Source organism: Oncorhynchus mykiss, chromosome 1, assembly GCF_057628025.1.
Source record: "Oncorhynchus mykiss isolate SJ-2025 chromosome 1, ASM5762802v1, whole genome shotgun sequence".
NCBI classification, from domain to species: domain Eukaryota; kingdom Metazoa; phylum Chordata; class Actinopteri; order Salmoniformes; family Salmonidae; genus Oncorhynchus; species Oncorhynchus mykiss.
Window position 1 is genome coordinate 89,019,518 of NC_143022.1, and position 22,236 is coordinate 89,041,753.

Below are 22,236 nucleotides of genomic sequence, written 5' to 3' on the forward strand. Positions count from 1 at the left end.
AATAGTTTGTGTCTGTTATAGTAACGTGCTGTTAGACTCATGTGAAATAGTTTGTGTCTGTTATAGTAACGTGCTGTTAAACTCATGTGAAATAGTTTGTGTCTGTTATAGTAACGTGCTGTTAAACTCATGTGAAATAGTTTGTGTCTGTTATAGTAACGTGCTGTTAACCTCATGTTAAATAGTTTGTGTCTGTTATAGTAACGTGCTGTTAACCATGTGAAATAGTTTGTGTCTGTTATAGTAACGTGCTGTTAAACTCATGTGAAATAGTTTGTGTCTGTTATAGTAACGTGCTGTTAACCATGTGAAATAGTTTGTGTCTGTTATAGTAACGTGCTGTTAAACTCATGTGAAATAGTTTGTGTCTGTTATAGTAACGTGCTGTTAAACTCATGTGAAATAGTTTGTGTCTGTTATAGTAACGTGCTGTTAACCATGTGAAATAGTTTGTGTCTGTTATAGTAACGTGCTGTTAAACTCATGTGAAATAGTTTGTGTCTGTTATAGTAACGTGCTGTTAAACTCATGTGAAATAGTTTGTGTCTGTTATAGTAACGTGCTGTTAACCTCATGTGAAATAGTTTGTGTCTGTTATAGTAACGTGCTGTTAACCATGTGAAATAGTTTGTGTCTGTTATAGTAACGTGCTGTTAAACTCATGTGAAATAGTTTGTGTCTGTTATAGTAACGTGCTGTTAAATTAATGTGAAATAGTTTGTGTCTGTTATAGTAACGTGCTGTTAAACTCATGTGAAATAGTTTGTGTCTGTTATAGTAACGTGCTGTTAAACTCATGTGAAATAGTTTGTGTCTGTTATAGTAACGTGCTGTTAAACTCATGTGAAATAGTTTGTGTCTGTTATAGTAACGTGCTGTTAGACTCATGTGAAATAGTTTGTGTCTGTTATAGTAACGTGCTGTTAAACTCATGTGAAATAGTTTGTGTCTGTTATAGTAACGTGCTGTTAAACTAATGTGAAATAGTTTGTGTCTGTTATAGTAACGTGCTGTTAAACTCATGTGAAATAGTTTGTGTCTGTTATAGTAACGTGCTGTTAAACTCGTGAAATAGTTTGTGTCTGTTATAGTAACGTGCTGTTAAACTCATGTGAAATAGTTTGTCTGTGAATGTACCCTCCTGTGAACAATCATTTCCTTGGAAGAGAACTAAACTAGTCTGTTCTGTTCTGCAGTTTGGACAAAGCTCTTCACTCTGCTGGCATCAGTTCTGGCTTCATGGTGTTTGGCACCAACCTGACCAACCCTCTGAATGAACTCCTGCTGACTCTACAGCCTGTGAGTACTGTTTGTGTGTCTGTGTGTAGATGAATGCACTTACTGTAAGTCGCTCTGAATAAGAACGTCTGCTAAATGACAAAACGGTTAAGTGTTTGTGTGTGTATATGTGTATACCATGTGTGTCTGCGCACAGCCTGGGAGTATACTGAAGCCCTCTTTCCTTAAAGTGGGATAATGTTCCATGCCGTTGGCCACAGTGGGATAATGTTCATAATTTTTAACTTTTAGATATTACTTTATCAGAAGTGTGGAATGGTAAGTTGCTCGGTAGAGATTTAAATGAGTAGTTCAATGTAGTTTACTTTAATTTGATGTTAGTAGTGGAATGGTAAGTGTTCCGGTGCCTTGGTATATAATCGTTCCATTGCCACCCTTCGTCATCGTTGTCAAATCAGCTAATTAGATCAAGAAGTACTAGGAGAAAGAATGGGTCCCAAATGGCACTCCATTCCCTATATAGTGCACTACTTTTGACAAGATCCCTATGGGCCCAGGTTAAAAGTAGTGCACTATATATGGAATAAGGTGCCATTTTGGGACACAGCCAGAGAGAAGTCCTGGCCGTTGATTTCTGCAATTAGAGTAGGATACTTTAATTAAAATGTATTATTCCCCTAGGACCCATGGTGAAGGAGAATAATCACCACCACATTACTGGAGGATTCATAATGTCTTCTCTGTGATGTGAATGACCAAAACCCTGGGTTCCTAATCCCTACACAGCGCACTACTTTTGAGAGATAGAGAGAGAGTTGTTGACATTATATAGAACATAGGCTGCTATTTGAGATCATCCAGGCCCTGATTGGCTTGTAGGAGGATATGATGATGGGAATTGTAAAGGTCACAGTGTATCCTACTATTTAAAATGCATGTCAAGCCCAGTCGGAGTTATGAGTGTAAAGCTGCCAAAGTGCCAGGCATTAACATTTCCTCCACAGTGTCGTGCAGCCAAAGCAACTTATTGGACAGTCCTTTTCCCTCAGCATGACTTTCAAAGGGTTTTCAAATACTTTGAAATATATTATTTTTTGAGCGACCCACTGAAGCGAACACACAGCTAGACACACACACACACACACACCTACAGTTTCTCAATATGTATACTACCATGCTCCATACTACCATGCTCCATACTTTCATGCTCTGAGTGCATTCTCTGAAGACGTTCTCTTGAGTACGTTCCTGTATTACCTCACGCTGAGCAGCACTACCCCTACTGTATTACCTCACGCTGAGCAGCACTCCCCCTACTGTATTACCTCACGCTGAGCAGCACTCCCCCTACTGTATTACCTCACGCTGAGCAGCACTCCCCCTACTGTATTACCTCACGCTGAGCAGCACTCCCCCTACTGTATTACCTCACGCTGAGCAGCACTCCCCCTACTGTATTACCTCACACTGAGCAGCACTCCCCCTAATGTATTACCTCACGCCGAGCAGCACTCCCCCTACTGTATTACCTCACGCTGAGCAGCACTCCCCCTACTGTATTACCTCACGCTGAGCAGCACTCCCCCTACTGTATTACCTCACGCCGAGCAGCACTCCCCCTACTGTATTACCTCACGCTGAGCAGCACTCCCCCTACTGTATTACCTCACGCCGAGCAGCACTCCCTGTACTGTATTACCTCACGCTGAGCAGCACTCCCCCTACTGTATTACCTCACGCCGAGCAGCACTCCCTGTACTGTATTACCTCACGCTGAGCAGCACTCCCCCTACTGTATTACCTCATGCTGAGCAGCACTCCCCCTACTGTATTACCTCACGCTGAGCAGCACTCCCTCTACTGTATTACCTCACGCTGAGCAGCACCCCCCCTACTGTATTACCTCACGCTGAGCAGCACTACCCCTACTGTATTATCTCACACTGAGCAGCACTCCCCCTACTGTATTACCTCACGCCGAGCAGCACTCCCCCTACTGTATTACCTCACACTGAGCAGCACTCCCCCTAATGTATTACCTCACGCCGAGCAGCACTCCCCCTACTGTATTACCTCACACTGAGCAGCACTCCCCCTACTGTATTACCTCACGCTGAGCAGCACTCCCTCTACTGTATTACCTCACACTGAGCAGCACTCCCTCTACTGTATTACCTCACACTGAGCAGCACTCCCCCTACTGTATTACCTCACACTGAGCAGCACTCCCTCTACTGTATTACCTCACGCTGAGCAGCACTCCCTCTACTGTATTACCTCACGCTGAGCAGCACTCCCTCTACTGTATTACCTCACACTGAGCAGCACTCCCTCTACTGTATTACCTCACACTGAGCAGCACTCCCCCTACTGTATTACCTCACGCTGAGCAGCACTCCCTCTACTGTATTACCTCACACTGAGCAGCACTCCCTCTACTGTATTACCTCACGCTGAGCAGCACTCCCTCTACTGTATTACCCCACGCTGAGCAGCACTCCCTCTACTGTATTACCTCACACTGAGCAGCACTCCCCCTACTGTATTACCTCACACTGAGCAGCACTCCCCCTACTGTATTACCTCACGCTGAGCAGCACTCCCTCTACTGTATTACCTCACGCTGAGCAGCACTCCCCCTACTGTATTACCTCACGCTGAGCAGCACTCCCCCTACTGTATTACCTCACGCTGAGCAGCACTCCCCCTACTGTATTACCTTAACACTGAGCAGCACTCCCCCTACTGTATTACCTCACGCTGAGCAGCACTCCCCCTACTGTATTACCTCACGCTGAGCAGCACTCCCCCTACTGTATTACCTCACGCTGAGCAGCACTCCCCCTACTGTATTACCTTAACACTGAGCAGCACTCCCCCTACTGTATTACCTCACGCTGAGCAGCACTCCCCCTACTGTATTACCTCACGCTGAGCAGCACTCCCTCTACTGTATTACCTCACGCTGAGCAGCACTCCCCCTACTGTATTACCTCACGCTGAGCAGCACTCCCCCTACTGTATTACCTCACACTGAGCAGCACTCCCACTACTGTATTACCTCACGCTGAGCAGCACTACCCCTACTGTATTACCTCACACTGAGCAGCACTCCCCCTACTGTATTACCTCACGCTGAGCAGCACTCCCCCTACTGTATTACCTCACGCTGAGCAGCACTCCCTCTACTGTATTACCTCACGCTGAGCAGCACTCCCCCTACTGTATTACCTCACGCTGAGCAGCACTCCCCCTACTGTATTACCTTAACACTGAGCAGCACTCCCCCTACTGTATTACCTCACGCTGAGCAGCACTACCCCTACTGTATTACCCCACGCTGAGCAGCACCCCCCCTACTGTATTACCTCACGCTGAGCAGCACTACCCCTACTGTATTATCTCACACTGAGCAGCACTCCCCCTACTGTATTACCTCACGCCGAGCAGCACTCCCCCTACTGTATTACCTCACACTGAGCAGCACTCCCCCTAATGTATTACCTCACGCCGAGCAGCACTCCCCCTACTGTATTACCTCACACTGAGCAGCACTCCCCCTACTGTATTACCTCACGCTGAGCAGCACTCCCTCTACTGTATTACCTCACACTGAGCAGCACTCCCTCTACTGTATTACCTCACACTGAGCAGCACTCCCCCTACTGTATTACCTCACACTGAGCAGCACTCCCTCTACTGTATTACCTCACGCTGAGCAGCACTCCCTCTACTGTATTACCTCACGCTGAGCAGCACTCCCTCTACTGTATTACCTCACACTGAGCAGCACTCCCCCTACTGTTTTACCTCACACTGAGCAGCACTCCCCCTACTGTATTACCTCACGCTGAGCAGCACTCCCTCTACTGTATTACCTCACGCTGAGCAGCACTCCCCCTACTGTATTACCTCACGCTGAGCAGCACTCCCCCTACTGTATTACCTCACGCTGAGCAGCACTCCCCCTACTGCATTACCTTAACACTGAGCAGCACTCCCCCTACTGTATTACCTCACACTGAGCAGCACTCCCCCTACTGTATTACCTCACGCTGAGCAGCACTCCCCCTACTGTATTACCTCACGCTGAGCAGCACTCCCTCTACTGTATTACCTCACGCTGAGCAGCACTCCCCCTACTGTATTACCTCACGCTGAGCAGCACTCCCCCTACTGTATTACCTCACACTGAGCAGCACTCCCCCTACTGTATTACCTCACGCTGAGCAGCACTACCCCTACTGTATTACCTCACACTGAGCAGCACTCCCCCTACTGTATTACCTCACGCTGAGCAGCACTCCCCCTACTGTATTACCTCACGCTGAGCAGCACTCCCTCTACTGTATTACCTCACGCTGAGCAGCACTCCCCCTACTGTATTACCTCACGCTGAGCAGCACTCCCCCTACTGTATTACCTTAACACTGAGCAGCACTCCCCCTACTGTATTACCTCACACTGAGCAGCACTCCCCCTACTGTATTACCTCACGCTGAGCAGCACTCCCCCCTACTGTATTACCTCATGCTGAGCAGCACTCCCCCTATGCAAGGTAAATGTCAATTCTTTGTGGGTAGCTAACAGTACTAGTAGCTAGTTAGCCCTATTGACTTCGGCTTGTGACCTATGCACACTACAGTGGGTATTGTAGGCGGGTAAACATTCCAAAATTAACACAGCATGTATTTATTAACGTACCAAGATAAGATATGGTAGTCAGGCAACATATGAGATGTGAATAGGAAATGTTACAGTCCAAAGTCTGAGTTTATTTTGCCATTGATTTAAAAAAAATAAATGCAGTAATTTTCTACGTGGCTGCGTCCTATTTCTTTGCATACTCTCCGTTGAAGCTTGCATGGATGGATGCTTCAAAATATGTACAAACGGAGTACACATCAGAGAAGTGTGCTCCGTTTCACATACTTTGATTTGGACTCCTACTCTGACCGTCCCATGCTCCAATTTGCGTGCTCGGAGCCCGGTAGTATACGTTAGGAGAAACACCACTAGACACACATACACACCTCGCATTTCAACACTCCCCCATTGTCTTGACTACACCTTTGAGGATTAATGGGCCAGGACAGAGTGTTACAGTATAGCAGACTACTACCAGGACAGAGTGTTACAGTATAGTAGACTACTACCAGGACAGAGTGTTACAGTATAGCAGACTACTACCAGGACAGAGTGTTACAGTATAGCAGACTACTACCAGGACAGAGTGTTACAGTATAGCAGACTACTACCAGGACAGAGTGTTACAGTATAGCAGACTACTACCAGGACAGAGTGTTACAGTATAGCAGACTACTACCAGGACAGAGTGTTACAGTATAGCAGACTACTACCAGGACAGAGTGTTACAGACTAGCAGACTACTACCAGGACAGAGTGTTACAGTATAGCAGACTACTACCAGGACAGAGTGTTACAGTATAGCAGACTACTACCAGGACAGAGTGTTACAGTATAGCAGACTACTACCAGGACAGAGTGTTACAGTATAGCAGACTACTACCAGGACAGAGTGTTACAGTATAGCAGACTACTACCAGGACAGAGTGTTACAGTATAGCAGACTACTACCAGGACAGAGTGTTACAGTATAGCAGACTACTGATGCTAATTGCCCCATCTCAAAACAGCTCTGTGTGTGTGTGGATATTGGAATGATTACACACTGTCTCTCTGTATCTCTCACACTCTCTCTGTGTCTCTGTATCTCTCACGCCCTCTGTCTCTCTCTCTGTCTCTCTCTCTGTCTCTCTCTCTCTCTCTGTCTCTCTCTCTGTGTCTCTGTCTCTGTGTGTCTCTCTCTCTCTCTGTCTCTCTCTCTCTGTGTCTCTGTATCTCTCACGCCCTCTGTCTCTCTCTCTGTCTCTCTCTCTGTCTCTCTGTGTCTCTCTCTCTGTCTCTCTCTCTCTCTGTGTCTCTGTCTCTGTGTGTCTCTCTCTCTCTCTGTCTCTCTCTCTGTCTCTCTGTGTCTCTGTCTCTCTGTGTCTCCGTATCTCTCACGCCCTCTGTCTCTCTCTCTGTCTCTCTCTCTCTCTCTGTCTCTCCCTCTGTGTCTCTGTCTCTGTGTGTCTCTCTCTCTCTCTGTCTCTCTCTCTCTCTGTGTCTCTGTCTCTGTGTGTCTCTGTATCTCTCACGCCCTCTGTCTCTCTCTCTCTCTGTGTCTCTGTCTCTGTCTCTCTCGCTCTCTGTCTCTCTGTGTCTCTAACCTTTGACCTGATGTCTCCCAGGTGTTCCCGTTGGATTATGTCCTGATCACTGTCATCACCATGTACTTTGTGTTCACCTCCATGGCCGGCATCAGGAACTTGGGCATCTGGTTCTTCTGGATACGGGTCAGGACAGCTCCCCCCCCCCCCCCCCCACACACACACACACACACACTCGCCCGTTCATAGAGTATTCACAATAATTCACATAATAGAAGATTTGTATCATTATGTCTCATCTCATTGCTACATCTATGTGTGGTAGATGAACTTGCCTTTGCTGTTTCTCCATGATTATCAAATCAAATCAAATTTATTTATATAGCCCTTCGTACATCAGCTGATATCTCAAAGTGCTGTACAGAAACCCAGCCTAAAACCCCAAACAGAAAGCAATGCAGGTGTCTGCATTATCTTTCAGACGTATCTATAACTGCATGTTACCTGTCTCTATCACTTCCTAGAAGACATTCTCTATTGTTTTTAACTAGCTGGAAGACATACTAATCTAACTGACAGCAGACATACTAATCTAACTGACAGCAGACATACTAATCTAACTGACAGCAGACATACTAATCTAACTGACAGCAGACATAATCACCTAACTGAACTGTGTTGTCTGACATCAGACATACTAATCTAACTGAACTGTGTTGTCTGACAGCAGACATACTAATCTAACTGAACTGTGTTGTCTGACAGCAGACATACTAATCTACCTGAACTGTGTTGTCTGACAGCAGACATGCTAATCTAACTGACAGCAGACATACTAATCTAACTGACAGCAGACATACTAATCTAACTGACAGCAGACATAATCACCTAACTGAACTGTGTTGTCTGACATCAGACATACTAATCTAACTGAACTGTGTTGTCTGACAGCAGACATACTAATCTAACTGACAGCAGACATACTAATCTAACTGACAGCAGACATACTAATCTAACTGACAGCAGACATACTAATCTAACTGACAGCAGACATAATCACCTAACTGAACTGTGTTGTCTGACAGCAGACATACTAATCTAACTGACAGCAGACATACTAATCTAACTGACAGCAGACATACTAATCTAACTGACAGCAGACATAATCACCTAACTGAACTGTGTTGTCTGACATCAGACATACTAATCTAACTGAACTGTGTTGTCTGACAGCAGACATACTAATCTAACTGAACTGTGTTGTCTGACAGCAGACATACTAATCTAACTGAACTGTGTTGTCTGACAGCAGACATGCTAATCTAACTGACAGCAGACATACTAATCTAACTGACAGCAGACATACTAATCTAACTGACAGCAGACATAATCACCTAACTGAACTGTGTTGTCTGACATCAGACATACTAATCTAACTGAACTGTGTTGTCTGAGAGCAGACATACTAATCTAACTGAACTGTGTTGTCTGACAGCAGACATACTAATCTAACTGAACTGTGTTGTCTGACAGCAGACATGCTAATCTAACTGACAGCAGACATACTAATCTAACTGACAGCAGACATACTAATCTAACTGACAGCAGACATAATCACCTAACTGAACTGTGTTGTCTGACATCAGACATACTAATCTAACTGAACTGTGTTGTCTGACAGCAGACATACTAATCTAACTGACAGCAGACATACTAATCTAACTGACAGCAGACATACTAATCTAACTGACAGCAGACATACTAATCTAACTGACAGCAGACATACTAATCTAACTGACAGCAGACATAATCACCTAACTGAACTGTGTTGTCTGACAGCAGACATACTAATCTAACTGACAGCAGACATACTAATCTAACTGACAGCAGACATACTAATCTAACTGACAGCAGACATACTAATCTAACTGACAGCAGACATACTAATCTAACTGACAGCAGACATAATCACCTAACTGAACTGTGTTGTCTGACAGCAGACATACTAATCTAACTGACAGCAGACATACTAATCTAACTGACAGCAGACATACTAATCTAACTGACAGCAGACATAATCACCTAACTGAACTGTGTTGTCTGACATCAGACATACTAATCTAACTGAACTGTGTTGTCTGACAGCAGACATACTAATCTAACTGAACTGTGTTGTCTGACAGCAGACATACTAATCTAACTGAACTGTGTTGTCTGACAGCAGACATGCTAATCTAACTGACAGCAGACATACTAATCTAACTGACAGCAGACATACTAATCTAACTGACAGCAGACATAATCACCTAACTGAACTGTGTTGTCTGACATCAGACATACTAATCTAACTGAACTGTGTTGTCTGACAGCAGACATACTAATCTAACTGAACTGTGTTGTCTGACAGCAGAAATACTAATCTAACTGAACTGTGTTGTCTGACAGCAGACATGCTAATCTAACTGACAGCAGACATACTAATCTAACTGACAGCAGACATACTAATCTAACTGACAGCAGACATAATCACCTAACTGAACTGTGTTGTCTGACATCAGACATACTAATCTAACTGAACTGTGTTGTCTGACAGCAGACATACTAATCTAACTGACAGCAGACATACTAATCTAACTGACAGCAGACATACTAATCTAACTGACAGCAGACATACTAATCTAACTGACAGCAGACATACTAATCTAACTGACAGCAGACATAATCACCTAACTGAACTGTGTTGTCTGACAGCAGACATACTAATCTAACTGACAGCAGACATACTAATCTAACTGACAGCAGACATACTAATCTAACTGACAGCAGACATAATCACCTAACTGAACTGTGTTGTCTGACATCAGACATACTGATCTAACTGAACTGTGTTGTCTGACAGCAGACATACTAATCTAACTGAACTGTGTTGTCTGACAGCAGACATACTAATCTAACTGAACTGTGTTGTCTGACAGCAGACATGCTAATCTAACTGACAGCAGACATACTAATCTAACTGACAGCAGACATACTAATCTAACTGACAGCAGACATAATCACCTAACTGAACTGTGTTGTCTGACATCAGACATACTAATCTAACTGAACTGTGTTGTCTGACAGCAGACATACTAATCTAACTGAACTGTGTTGTCTGACAGCAGACATACTAATCTAACTGAACTGTGTTGTCTGACAGCAGACATACTAATCTAACTGAACTGTGTTGTCTGACAGCAGACATACTAATCTAACTGAACTGTGTTGTCTGACAGCAGACATACTAATCTAACTGAACTGTGTTGTCTGACAGCAGACATACTAATCTAACTGAACTGTGTTGTCTGACATCAGACATACTAATCTAACTGAACTGTGTTGTCTGACAGCAGACATACTAATCTAACTGAACTGTGTTGTCTGACATCAGACATACTAATCTAACTGAACTGTGTTGTCTGACAGCAGACATACTAATCTAACTGAACTGTGTTGTCTGACATCAGACATACTAATCTAACTGAACTGTGTTGTCTGACAGCAGACATACTAATCTAACTGAACTGTGTTGTCTGACATCAGACATACTAATCTAACTGACAGCAGACATACTAACCTAACTGAACTTTGTTGTCTGACATCAGACATACTAATCTAACTGAACTGTGTTGTCTGACAGCAGACATACTAATCTAACTGAACTGTGTTGTCTGACAGCAGACATACTAATCTAACTGAACTGTGTTGTCTGACAGCAGACATACTAATCTAACTGAACTGTGTTGTCTGACAGCAGACATACTAATCTAACTGAACTGTGTTGTCTGACAGCAGACATACTAAACTAACTGAACTGTGTTGTCTGACAGCAGACATACTAATCTAACTGAACTGTGTTGTCTGACATCAGACATACTAATCTAACTGAACTGTGTTGTCTGACAGCAGACATACTAATCTAACTGAACTGTGTTGTCTGACAGCAGACATACTAATCTAACTGAACTGTGTTGTCTGACAGCAGACATACTAATCTAACTGAACTGTGTTGTCTGACATCAGACATACTAATCTAACTGAACTGTGTTGTCTGACAGCAGACATACTAATCTAACTGAACTGTGTTGTCTGACAGCAGACATACTAATCTAACTGAACTGTGTTGTCTGACAGCAGACATACTAATCTAACTGAACTGTGTTGTCTGACAGCAGACATACTAATCTAACTGAACTGTGTTGTCTGACAGCAGACATGCTAATCTAACTGACAGCAGACATACTAATCTAACTGACAGCAGACATACTAATCTAACTGACAGCAGACATAATCACCTAACTGAACTGTGTTGTCTGACATCAGACATACTAATCTAACTGAACTGTGTTGTCTGACAGCAGACATACTAATCTAACTGAACTGTGTTGTCTGACAACAGACATACTAATCTAACTGAACTGTGTTGTCTGACATCAGACATACTAATCTAACTGAACTGTGTTGTCTGACAGCAGACATACTAATCTAACTGAACTGTGTTGTCTGACAGCAGAAATACTAATCTAACTGAACTGTGTTGTCTGACAGCAGACATGCTAATCTAACTGACAGCAGACATACTAATCTAACTGACAGCAGACATACTAATCTAACTGACAGCAGACATAATCACCTAACTGAACTGTGTTGTCTGACATCAGACATACTAATCTAACTGAACTGTGTTGTCTGACAGCAGACATACTAATCTAACTGAACTGTGTTGTCTGACAGCAGAAATACTAATCTAACTGAACTGTGTTGTCTGACAGCAGACATGCTAATCTAACTGACAGCAGACATACTAATCTAACTGACAGCAGACATACTAATCTAACTGACAGCAGACATAATCACCTAACTGAACTGTGTTGTCTGACATCAGACATACTAATCTAACTGAACTGTGTTGTCTGACAGCAGACATACTAATCTAACTGACAGCAGACATACTAATCTAACTGACAGCAGACATACTAATCTAACTGACAGCAGACATACTAATCTAACTGACAGCAGACATACTAATCTAACTGACAGCAGACATAATCACCTAACTGAACTGTGTTGTCTGACAGCAGACATACTAATCTAACTGACATCAGACATACTAATCTAACTGACAGCAGACATAATCACCTAACTGAACTGTGTTGTCTGACATCAGACATACTGATCTAACTGAACTGTGTTGTCTGACAGCAGACATACTAATCTAACTGAACTGTGTTGTCTGACAGCAGACATACTAATCTAACTGAACTGTGTTGTCTGACAGCAGACATGCTAATCTAACTGACAGCAGACATACTAATCTAACTGACAGCAGACATACTAATCTAACTGACAGCAGACATAATCACCTAACTGAACTGTGTTGTCTGACATCAGACATACTAATCTAACTGAACTGTGTTGTCTGACAGCAGACATACTAATCTAACTGAACTGTGTTGTCTGACAGCAGACATACTAATCTAACTGAACTGTGTTGTCTGACAGCAGACATACTAATCTAACTGAACTGTGTTGTCTGACAGCAGACATACTAATCTAACTGAACTGTGTTGTCTGACAGCAGACATACTAATCTAACTGAACTGTGTTGTCTGACAGCAGACATACTAATCTAACTGAACTGTGTTGTCTGACATCAGACATACTAATCTAACTGAACTGTGTTGTCTGACAGCAGACATACTAATCTAACTGAACTGTGTTGTCTGACATCAGACATACTAATCTAACTGAACTGTGTTGTCTGACAGCAGACATACTAATCTAACTGAACTGTGTTGTCTGACATCAGACATACTAATCTAACTGAACTGTGTTGTCTGACAGCAGACATACTAATCTAACTGAACTGTGTTGTCTGACATCAGACATACTAATCTAACTGACAGCAGACATACTAACCTAACTGAACTTTGTTGTCTGACATCAGACATACTAATCTAACTGAACTGTGTTGTCTGACAGCAGACATACTAATCTAACTGAACTGTGTTGTCTGACAGCAGACATACTAATCTAACTGAACTGTGTTGTCTGACAGCAGACATACTAATCTAACTGAACTGTGTTGTCTGACAGCAGACATACTAATCTAACTGAACTGTGTTGTCTGACATCAGACATACTAATCTAACTGAACTGTGTTGTCTGACAGCAGACATACTAATCTAACTGAACTGTGTTGTCTGACAGCAGACATACTAATCTAACTGAACTGTGTTGTCTGACAGCAGACATACTAATCTAACTGAACTGTGTTGTCTGACATCAGACATACTAATCTAACTGAACTGTGTTGTCTGACAGCAGACATACTAATCTAACTGAACTGTGTTGTCTGACAGCAGACATACTAATCTAACTGAACTGTGTTGTCTGACAGCAGACATACTAATCTAACTGAACTGTGTTGTCTGACAGCAGACATACTAATCTAACTGAACTGTGTTGTCTGACAGCAGACATACTAACCTAACTGAACTTTGTTGTCTGACAGCAGACATACTAATCTAACTGAACTGTGTTGTCTGACAGCAGACATACTAATCTAACTGAACTGTGTTGTCTGACATCAGACATACTAATCTAACTGACAGCAGACATACTAAACTAACTGAACTTTGTTGTCTGACATCAGACATACTAATCTAACTGAACTGTGTTGTCTGACAGCAGACATACTAATCTAACTGAACTGTGTTGTCTGACAGCAGACATACTAATCTAACTGAACTGTGTTGTCTGACAGCAGACATACTAATCTAACTGAACTGTGTTGTCTGACAGCAGACATACTAATCTAACTGAACTGTGTTGTCTGAAAGCAGACATACTAATCTAACTGAACTGTGTTGTCTGACAGCAGACATACTAATCTAACTGAACTGTGTTGTCTGACAGCAGACATACTAATCTAACTGAACTGTGTTGTCTGACATCAGACATACTAATCTAACTGAACTGTGTTGTCTGACAGCAGACATACTAATCTAACTGAACTGTGTTGTCTGACAGCAGACATACTAATCTAACTGACAGCAGACATACTAATCTAACTGACAGCAGACATACTAATCTAACTGACAGCAGACATACTAATCTAACTGACAGCAGACATAATCACCTAACTGAACTAGACATACTAATCTAACTGAACTGTGTTGTCTGACAGCAGACATACTAATCTAACTGAACTGTGTTGTCTGACAGCTGTACAAGATCAGACCCAAGAGAACCCGTCCCCAGGCCCTCCTCTTCCTCTGCATGATTCTACTGCTGATTGTCCTTCACACCAGCTTCATGATCTACAGCCTGGCCCCGCAGTACGTCATGTACGGGAGCCAGAACTACCTGCTGCAGGTGACCCCAGGCTGGGTGTGTGGGGGAGGGCTGGGTGTGTCTGGGGATGGGGTATGTGTGTGTGTGTGTGTGGGGGGGGGGGGGGGGGGCGTCTGGGCGGTCTGGGGTGGGGTGGAGGGGGTGGGGGTGTGTCAATCAATCAAATGTATTTATAAAGCCCTTCTTACATCAGCTGATGTCACAAAGTGCTGTACAGAAACCCAGCCTAAAATCCCAAACAGCAAGCAATGCAGGTGTAGAAGCACAATGGCTAGGAAAAACTCCCTAGAAAGCCCAGAACCTAGGAAGAAACCTAGAGAGGAACCAGGCTATGGGGGTGGTCAGTCCTCTTTTGGCTGTGCCGGGTGGAGATTATAACAGAACATGGCCAAGATGTTAAAATGTTCATAGATGACCAGCAGGGTCAAATAATAATAATCACAGTGGTTGTCGAGGGTGCAACAGGTCAGCACCTCAGGAGTAAATGTCAGTTGGCTTTTCATAGCCGATCATTCAGAGTATCTCTACCGCTCCTGCTGTCTCTAGAGAGTTGAAAACAGCAGGTCTGGGACAGATAGCGCGTCCGGTGAACAGGTCAGGGTTCCATAGCCGCAGGCAGAACAGTTGAATCTGGAGCAGCAGCACGACCAGGTGGACTTGGGACAGCAAGGAGTCATCATGCCAGGTAGTCCTGAGGCATGGTCCTAGGGCTCAGGTCCTCCGAGACAGTGAAAGAAAGAGAGAAAAAGAAAGAGAGAATTAGAGAGAGCATACTTAAATTCACACAGGATACCGGATAAGACAGGAGAAATACTCCAGATATAACAGACTGACCCTAGCCCCCCGACACAAACTACTGCAGAGTAAATATTGGAGGCTGAGGCAGTAGGGGTTGGGAGACACTGTGGCCCCGTCTGACGATACCCCCGAACATTGCCAAACAGGCAGGATATAACCCCACCCACTTTGCCAAAGCACAGCCCCCACACCGCTAGAGGCATATCTTCAACCACCAACGTACCATCCTGAGACAAGGCCGAGTATAGCCCACAAAGATCTCCGCCACGGCACAACCCAAGGGGGGGAGGGGGCCAACCCAGACAGGACGACCACATCAGTGACTCAACCCACTCAAGTGACGCACCCCTGCTAGGGACGGCATGGAAGAGCACCAGTAAGCCAGTGACTTAGCCCCTGTAATAGGGTTAAAGGCAGAGAATCCCAGTGGAGAGGGGGGAACCGGCCAGGCAGAGGCAGCAAGGGCAGTTCGTTGCTCCAGTGCCTTTCCGTTCACCTTCACACTCCTGGGCCAGACTACACTCAATCATAGGACCTACTGAAGATATGAGTCTTCAATAAAGACTTAAAGGTTGAGACCAAGTCTGCGTCTCTCACATGGGTAGGCAGACCATTCCACAAAAATTTAGCTCAATAGGAGAAAGCCCTGCCTCCAGCTGTTTGCTTAGAAATTCTAGGGACAGTAAGGAGACCTGCATCTTGTGACCATAGGGTACATGTAGGTATGTACTGCAGGACCAATTCAGAAAGATAAGTAGGAGCAAGCTCATGTAATTCTTTGTAGGTTAGCAGTAAAACCTTGAAATCAGCCCTTGCCTTAACAGGAAGCCAGTGTAGAGATGCTAGCACTGGAGTAATATGATCAAATGTTTTGGTTCTAGTCAAGATTCTAGCAGCCGTGTTTAGCACTAACTGAAGTTTATTTAGTGCTTTATCCGGGTAGCCCGGAAAGTAGAGCATTGCAGTAGTCTAACCTAGAAGTGACAAAAGCATGGATTAACTTTTCTGCATCATTTTTGGACAGAAAGTTTCTGATTTTTACAATGTTCCGCAGATGGAAAAAAGCTGTCCTTGAAATAGTCTTGATATGTTCTTCAAAAGGTTGAGAGTGTCTGGGGGGGAGGGGTCATATCTTGTGTTAAAAAAAAGCAAGTCATTAATAATGTTAGAACTCTAAGCAAAGATATTTTAATGAGTGCAAATCCACATCACAAACACACACCAATACTGTTCACCCCTATACCCAGCCTCATTCATTATCTCTCTCTCTGTCCTTAATACCATTGTCTCCTTCTGATCCATTGGAACAGGGAACCAGGGGATTTATACCTTAAACCCTGCTATAACATTCTTCCATTTGGGTTTCACTGTCAATTTGGGTGGATTATATCTAACAAACTGAAGGAGTGAGGAGTGAGGGTTCCATCCTCCTGAATCCTCCTGAAGGAGTGAGGGTTCCATCCTCCTGAATGAGTGAGGGTTCCATCCTCCTGAAGGTGTGATGGTTCCATCCTCTTGAATCCTCGTGAAGGAGTGAGGGTTCCATCCTCCTGATGGAGTAAGGGTTACATCCTCCTGACTCCTCCTGAAGGAGAGTGGGTTCCATTCTCCTGACTCCTCCTGAAGGAGTGAGGGTTCCATCCTCCTGAATCCTCCTAAAAGAGTGAGGGTTCCATCCTCCTGAATCCTCCTGAAGGAGTAAGGTTTACATCCTCCCAAATCTTCCTGAAGGAGTGAGGGTTCCATCCTCCTGAATCCTCCTGAAGGAGTGAGGGTTCCATCCTCCTGAATCCTCCTGAAGGAGTGAGGGTTCCATCCTCCTGAATCCTCCTGAAGGAGTGAGGTTTACATCCTCCCGAATCCTCCTGAAGGAGTGAGGGTTCCATCCTCCTAAATCCTCCTAAAGGCTTTGGTTCATGATTGGTTGAAGGATAAACATGTGCTTTTAAATGTAAATTGCAGCACAACAAAATATGATAACGAACAGTTCTTATATTAGCTACATTAGTTGCATTAGTGCATTAGCTGCCTTAGCCTCATTAGCTACATTAACTACATTAGTGCATTAACTACATTAGCTGCCTTAGCCTCATTAGCTAGATTAGCCTCATTAGCCACATTAGCTACATTAGCTGCCTTAGCCTCATTAGCCACATTAGCCTCATTAGCTACCTTAGCTGCCTTAGCTACACACCTTGGTGGAATACAATGATGACCATACATGTTTTATTTTCTAGATTGCAGTTGAGTTGAATGGAAAACTGTGTACGCTTAGTTAGTTTAAGTGCACATCCTTCATATTATAGCAAACAAACAGTACTGGATACTTTGTTTGCTATGGAGAAGAGAAACATGCCTCTTTTTGTGTGTGTGTTTGATCAGAGCCCGATGCCACCAGAGAATAATACCACTTGGACTACCAAGACCTGTGATGCCGACGCACCTCAAGGTAAGACTGCCAGCTACACACACACACACACACACACACACACACACACACACACACACGAAGACTATCTCTAGCAGTACAGCAAGATGCTATATTTTTTCCATACGTAGAGACCTACCAGTCCATCAGAGGAAAGAAGACTCAGGATAAAGAAGGAAGCGTGTAATATATAATGAACACATTAGAATATATGATCAATGTTTAATATCTCACAAAAGGGCTACATCCCAAATGGCACCCTATTCCCTATTTAGTGCACTACTTTCTACCATGGGCCTTGGTCAAAAGTATTGCACTAAATAAGGACTGGGGTGGCATTTTGGACACAGTCAAAGAGATGGTGGTGTAGAGGCGAGTTATCCTCATGCCCAACAGTGGTACACAAGACCTTCTTTGGTATCATTCATTATTCAACCAGGATGAATTAATGTCAAGGACACGCATTTACTGATGGATTACATGGCCTCCTAGCCTCCTCAACAGTTACTACGGTGAAGTCAGCCATGCAGACACAAACGGGAATATGCATCATTCCTATTCCAGCGAGCTGGATCACATGCATTTATTCATCCTGTCTAATGCTCGAGGCAGAGCGGGCCTGTCTTAGAAAGTGTATGTTTCCCAAATGGCACCCTATTCCTTATGTAGTGCACTACATTAGACAGAGAGCCTTATCAAAAGTAGTGCACTATATAGGGCAGGGGTATTCAACTCTTACCCTACGAGGTCCGGAGCCTGCAGGGTTTTCTGTTCTACCTGATAATGAATTGCACCCACCTGGTGTCCCAGGTCTAAATCAGTCCCTGTGTTTTCCACGTTTGGGAGGAAGTGCTGAGGGACGAAGGTGGCTCAGAGGGAGAGATGTGGGGATACAGTACTTCAGAGAAGTTGGAGTTGTAAGGTGACTCAGAGGGAGAGATGTGGGGATACAGTACTTCAGAGAAGTTGGAGTTGTAAGGTGGCTCAGAGGGAGAGATGTGGGGATACAGTACTTCAGAGAAGTTGGAGTTGTAAGGTGACTCAGAGGGAGAGATGTGGGGATACAGTACTTCAGAGAAGTTGGAGTTGTAAGGTGGCTCAGAGGGAGAGATGTGGGGATACAGTACTTCAGAGAAGTTGGAGTTGTAAGGTGGCTCAGAGGGAGAGATGTGGGGATACAGTACTTCAGAGAAGTTGGAGTTGTAAGGTGGCTCAAAGGGAGAGATGTGGGGATACAGTACTTCAGAGAAGTTGGAGTTGTAAGGTGGCTCAGAGGTAGAGATGTGGGGATACAGTACTTCAGAGAAGTTGGAGTTGTAATGTCTACCGCTGTCAGACGCCTCTTCACTCAAAATCCAAAATGCGTGTATAGACCATATCACTGTATTTGTGTATCAGCAGTTGACTGTTTTTAGTCCAGACAAAATAAACCCCCATCAGAGAGGCTGAAAGGAAAGAAGCTCTGAGCTGGTGCAGGTGGCTCACAGGGTGAGAGGTTGGATACAGTGGTCTAGTGGAGTTGGTCGTGGCTATTTTTAACCCACACTGGGTGGTTGCACCAACTGAAATTCTAATGATTTTAGATTAGAGCTAATGTAGATTTTGTAAAATCAACCACTAACAAACATACCGGTCGGCTGTTGTTTTTGTTCTTTTGCGACCTCTGAAATATTAGCTTGTGCATAATGAAAACAAGTAATTAGAATGTTAAAAGTCAAAGTCCAAAAGTAAACGAGTAATTAACTACAAAGTGTGTGTGTTTTTGTGATTGAGGTCAATCTAGTGTATCACGTGACAGAGTAATTAGCTAATATAATAGTGACCAGACTTATAGTGCCTTCAGGAAGTGTTCACTCCCCTTGACTTTTCCCACATTTTGTTGTTACATCCTGAATTTAAAATTGATTACATTTAGAGTTTGTGTCTTTGGCCTGCACACAATACTCCATAATGTCAAACAAGAATTATGTTTTTTTTACATTTCTACAAATGAAAAGCTGAAATGTCTTGAGTCAAGAATGGGGCGGCAGGGTAGCCTAGTGGTTAGAGCGTTGGACTAGTAACCGAAAGGTTTCATGTTCAAATCCCCGAGCTGACATGGTACAAATCTGTCATTCTGCCCCTGAACAGGCAGTTAACCCAATGTTCCTAGGCCGTCATTGAAAATAAGAATTTGTTCTTAACTTCACTAGTTAAATAAAGGTAAAAGAAGGATTCAATCCCTTTGTTCTGGCAAACCTGATGGATCAACATATGTTAAGGAGTGAAGATGTGCTTCGCGTGTCGCATAATACACCCAGTCACTACAAAGATACAGACGTCTTTCCTAACTCGGTTGCCTGAGAGGAAGGAAACTGCTCAGGTATTTCACCATGAGGCCAATGGTGACTTTAGAACAGTTACTGAGTTTAATGGAGAAACCTGAGGATGGATCAACAACATTGTAGTTACTCCACAATACTAACCTAAATGACAGAGTGAAAAGAAAGAAGCCTGTACAGATTAAAAATATTCCAACTCGTGCTTCCTGTTTGCAAAAAAAGTCAAATAAAACAGCAAAAGAATGTGGCATTTTCTCAAGCATCAGGTTATGGAATCTTTTAGTCCTAGAAGAAAACCTTGTTCAGTCTGCTTTCCACCAGACACTGGAAGACAAATTAACCTTTCAGCTGGACAACAACCTGAAACACAAGGCCAAATATACATTGGAGTTGCTTACCAAGACAACGTTGAGTAGCCTAGTTACAGTTTTGACTTAAATCGGCTTGAAAATCTATTGCAAGACTTGAAAATGGCTCTCCAGCAATGATCAGCAACCAACTTAACAGAGCTTGAAGAATTGTAAAAATAAAAATGTGCAAATATTGCACAATCCAGGTGTGCAAAGCTCTTAGTCTCACAGCTGTAATCTCTCCCAGAAAGACTCGCTGCTGTAATCACAGCCAATGGTGATACTAACATGTATTGACTCATGTCTGTATTTCATTTTCAATAAATGTGTAAACATTTCTAAAAACATGTTTTCACTTTGTTCATGATGGGCTATTATGTATAAAATATATACTGTATATTTAATCCATTTTCAATTCAGGCAGTAACACAACAAAATGTTTAAGTCAAGGGGGTGTGAATACTTCCCGATGGTGTTCCATTACAGATATGTATTGTATTCTGAGTACGTATTCATATCGCTACATTACGGATTCGTCTATGATTTCTCAAACAACAGACCTTTTACATAATCATGTAATTCCTTCATTTGACAGAAGGTTTGCCGTTTTGGAATGTCACAGATTCACAGAAGGCCTATAGAAAGCTTTCATAGGGAGCGAGGAATGTAATGCTTGGATGACTTGGGTTGTCCTTTTGGCCCAAGACATCCAGAGGAGTGCACTCATATGTAGCTCTGGAATTATAATTCAACTGAGCTGGGAATATGTAGCTAGTGTCAATATGTCAGTGAACGAGCGAGAGGCAGCCAAGCTTTCATAATGTATTGAAGACAGTTATTCTCTCAGTGAACTAATGAGAGAGAGACAACCAAGCTTTCATAATGTATTAAAGACAGTTCTTCTCTCAGTGAACCAACGAGAGAGAGAGACAACCAAGCTTTCATAATGTATTAAAGACAGTTCTTCTCTCAGTGAACCAACGAGAGAGAGAGACAACCAAGCTTTCATAATGTATGGAAGACAGTTCTTCTCTCAGTGAACCAACGAGAGAGAGAGACAACCAAGCTTTCATAATGTATTGAAGACAGTTCTTCTCTCAGTGAACCAACGAGAGAGAGAGGCAACCAAGCTTTCATAATGTATTGAAGACAGTTCTTCTCTCAGTGAACCAACGAGAGAGAGAGAGACAACCAAGCTTTCATAATGTATTGAAGACAGTTCTTCTCTCAGCACAAGGAACAGTTGTCATGATTTAAGTGAAGGCTACATAAAGGAGTTGATCAGTCTAATCGGTTGAAGTTTCCTGTTTATTTCAACCACTTCAGCACCGTTGCCAACAAATGAAAGGCATCTCTATTTTACACACCCTCTCGTCAGGATACAGATCGTATATTACATGTCTGAATGTTTGGATGAGTGAGAGAGAGAGATTGATTATCTTAAGTATTGGCCGCAGAGGCAGCACAGAACATGCATCCCTCTTGTTAGTGAGGAATATAGCATTTGAATCTTGGACCCAGTTTGACTTGTT

General features: G+C 43.3%; 1 protein-coding gene across 3 annotated transcripts in view; it reads left to right on the forward strand.

Moving 5' to 3' along the window:
* Window positions 1-22,236, forward strand: part of LOC110514631 (lysosomal cobalamin transport escort protein LMBD1) — a 229,113-nt gene that overhangs the window by 165,912 nt on the left and 40,965 nt on the right. For 2 of the 3 annotated variants that reach the window (XM_090243358.1, XM_090243364.1), the window contains 4 exons: window positions 1,197-1,299; window positions 7,494-7,598; window positions 14,679-14,843; window positions 17,988-18,054. In XM_090243358.1, coding sequence (XP_090099484.1) covers window positions 1,197-1,299; window positions 7,494-7,598; window positions 14,679-14,843; window positions 17,988-18,054 — 440 coding nt within the window. The remainder of the gene's footprint in view (window positions 1-1,196; window positions 1,300-7,493; window positions 7,599-14,678; window positions 14,844-17,987; window positions 18,055-22,236) is intronic. The other variant, XM_090243366.1, reaches the window with a different exon arrangement.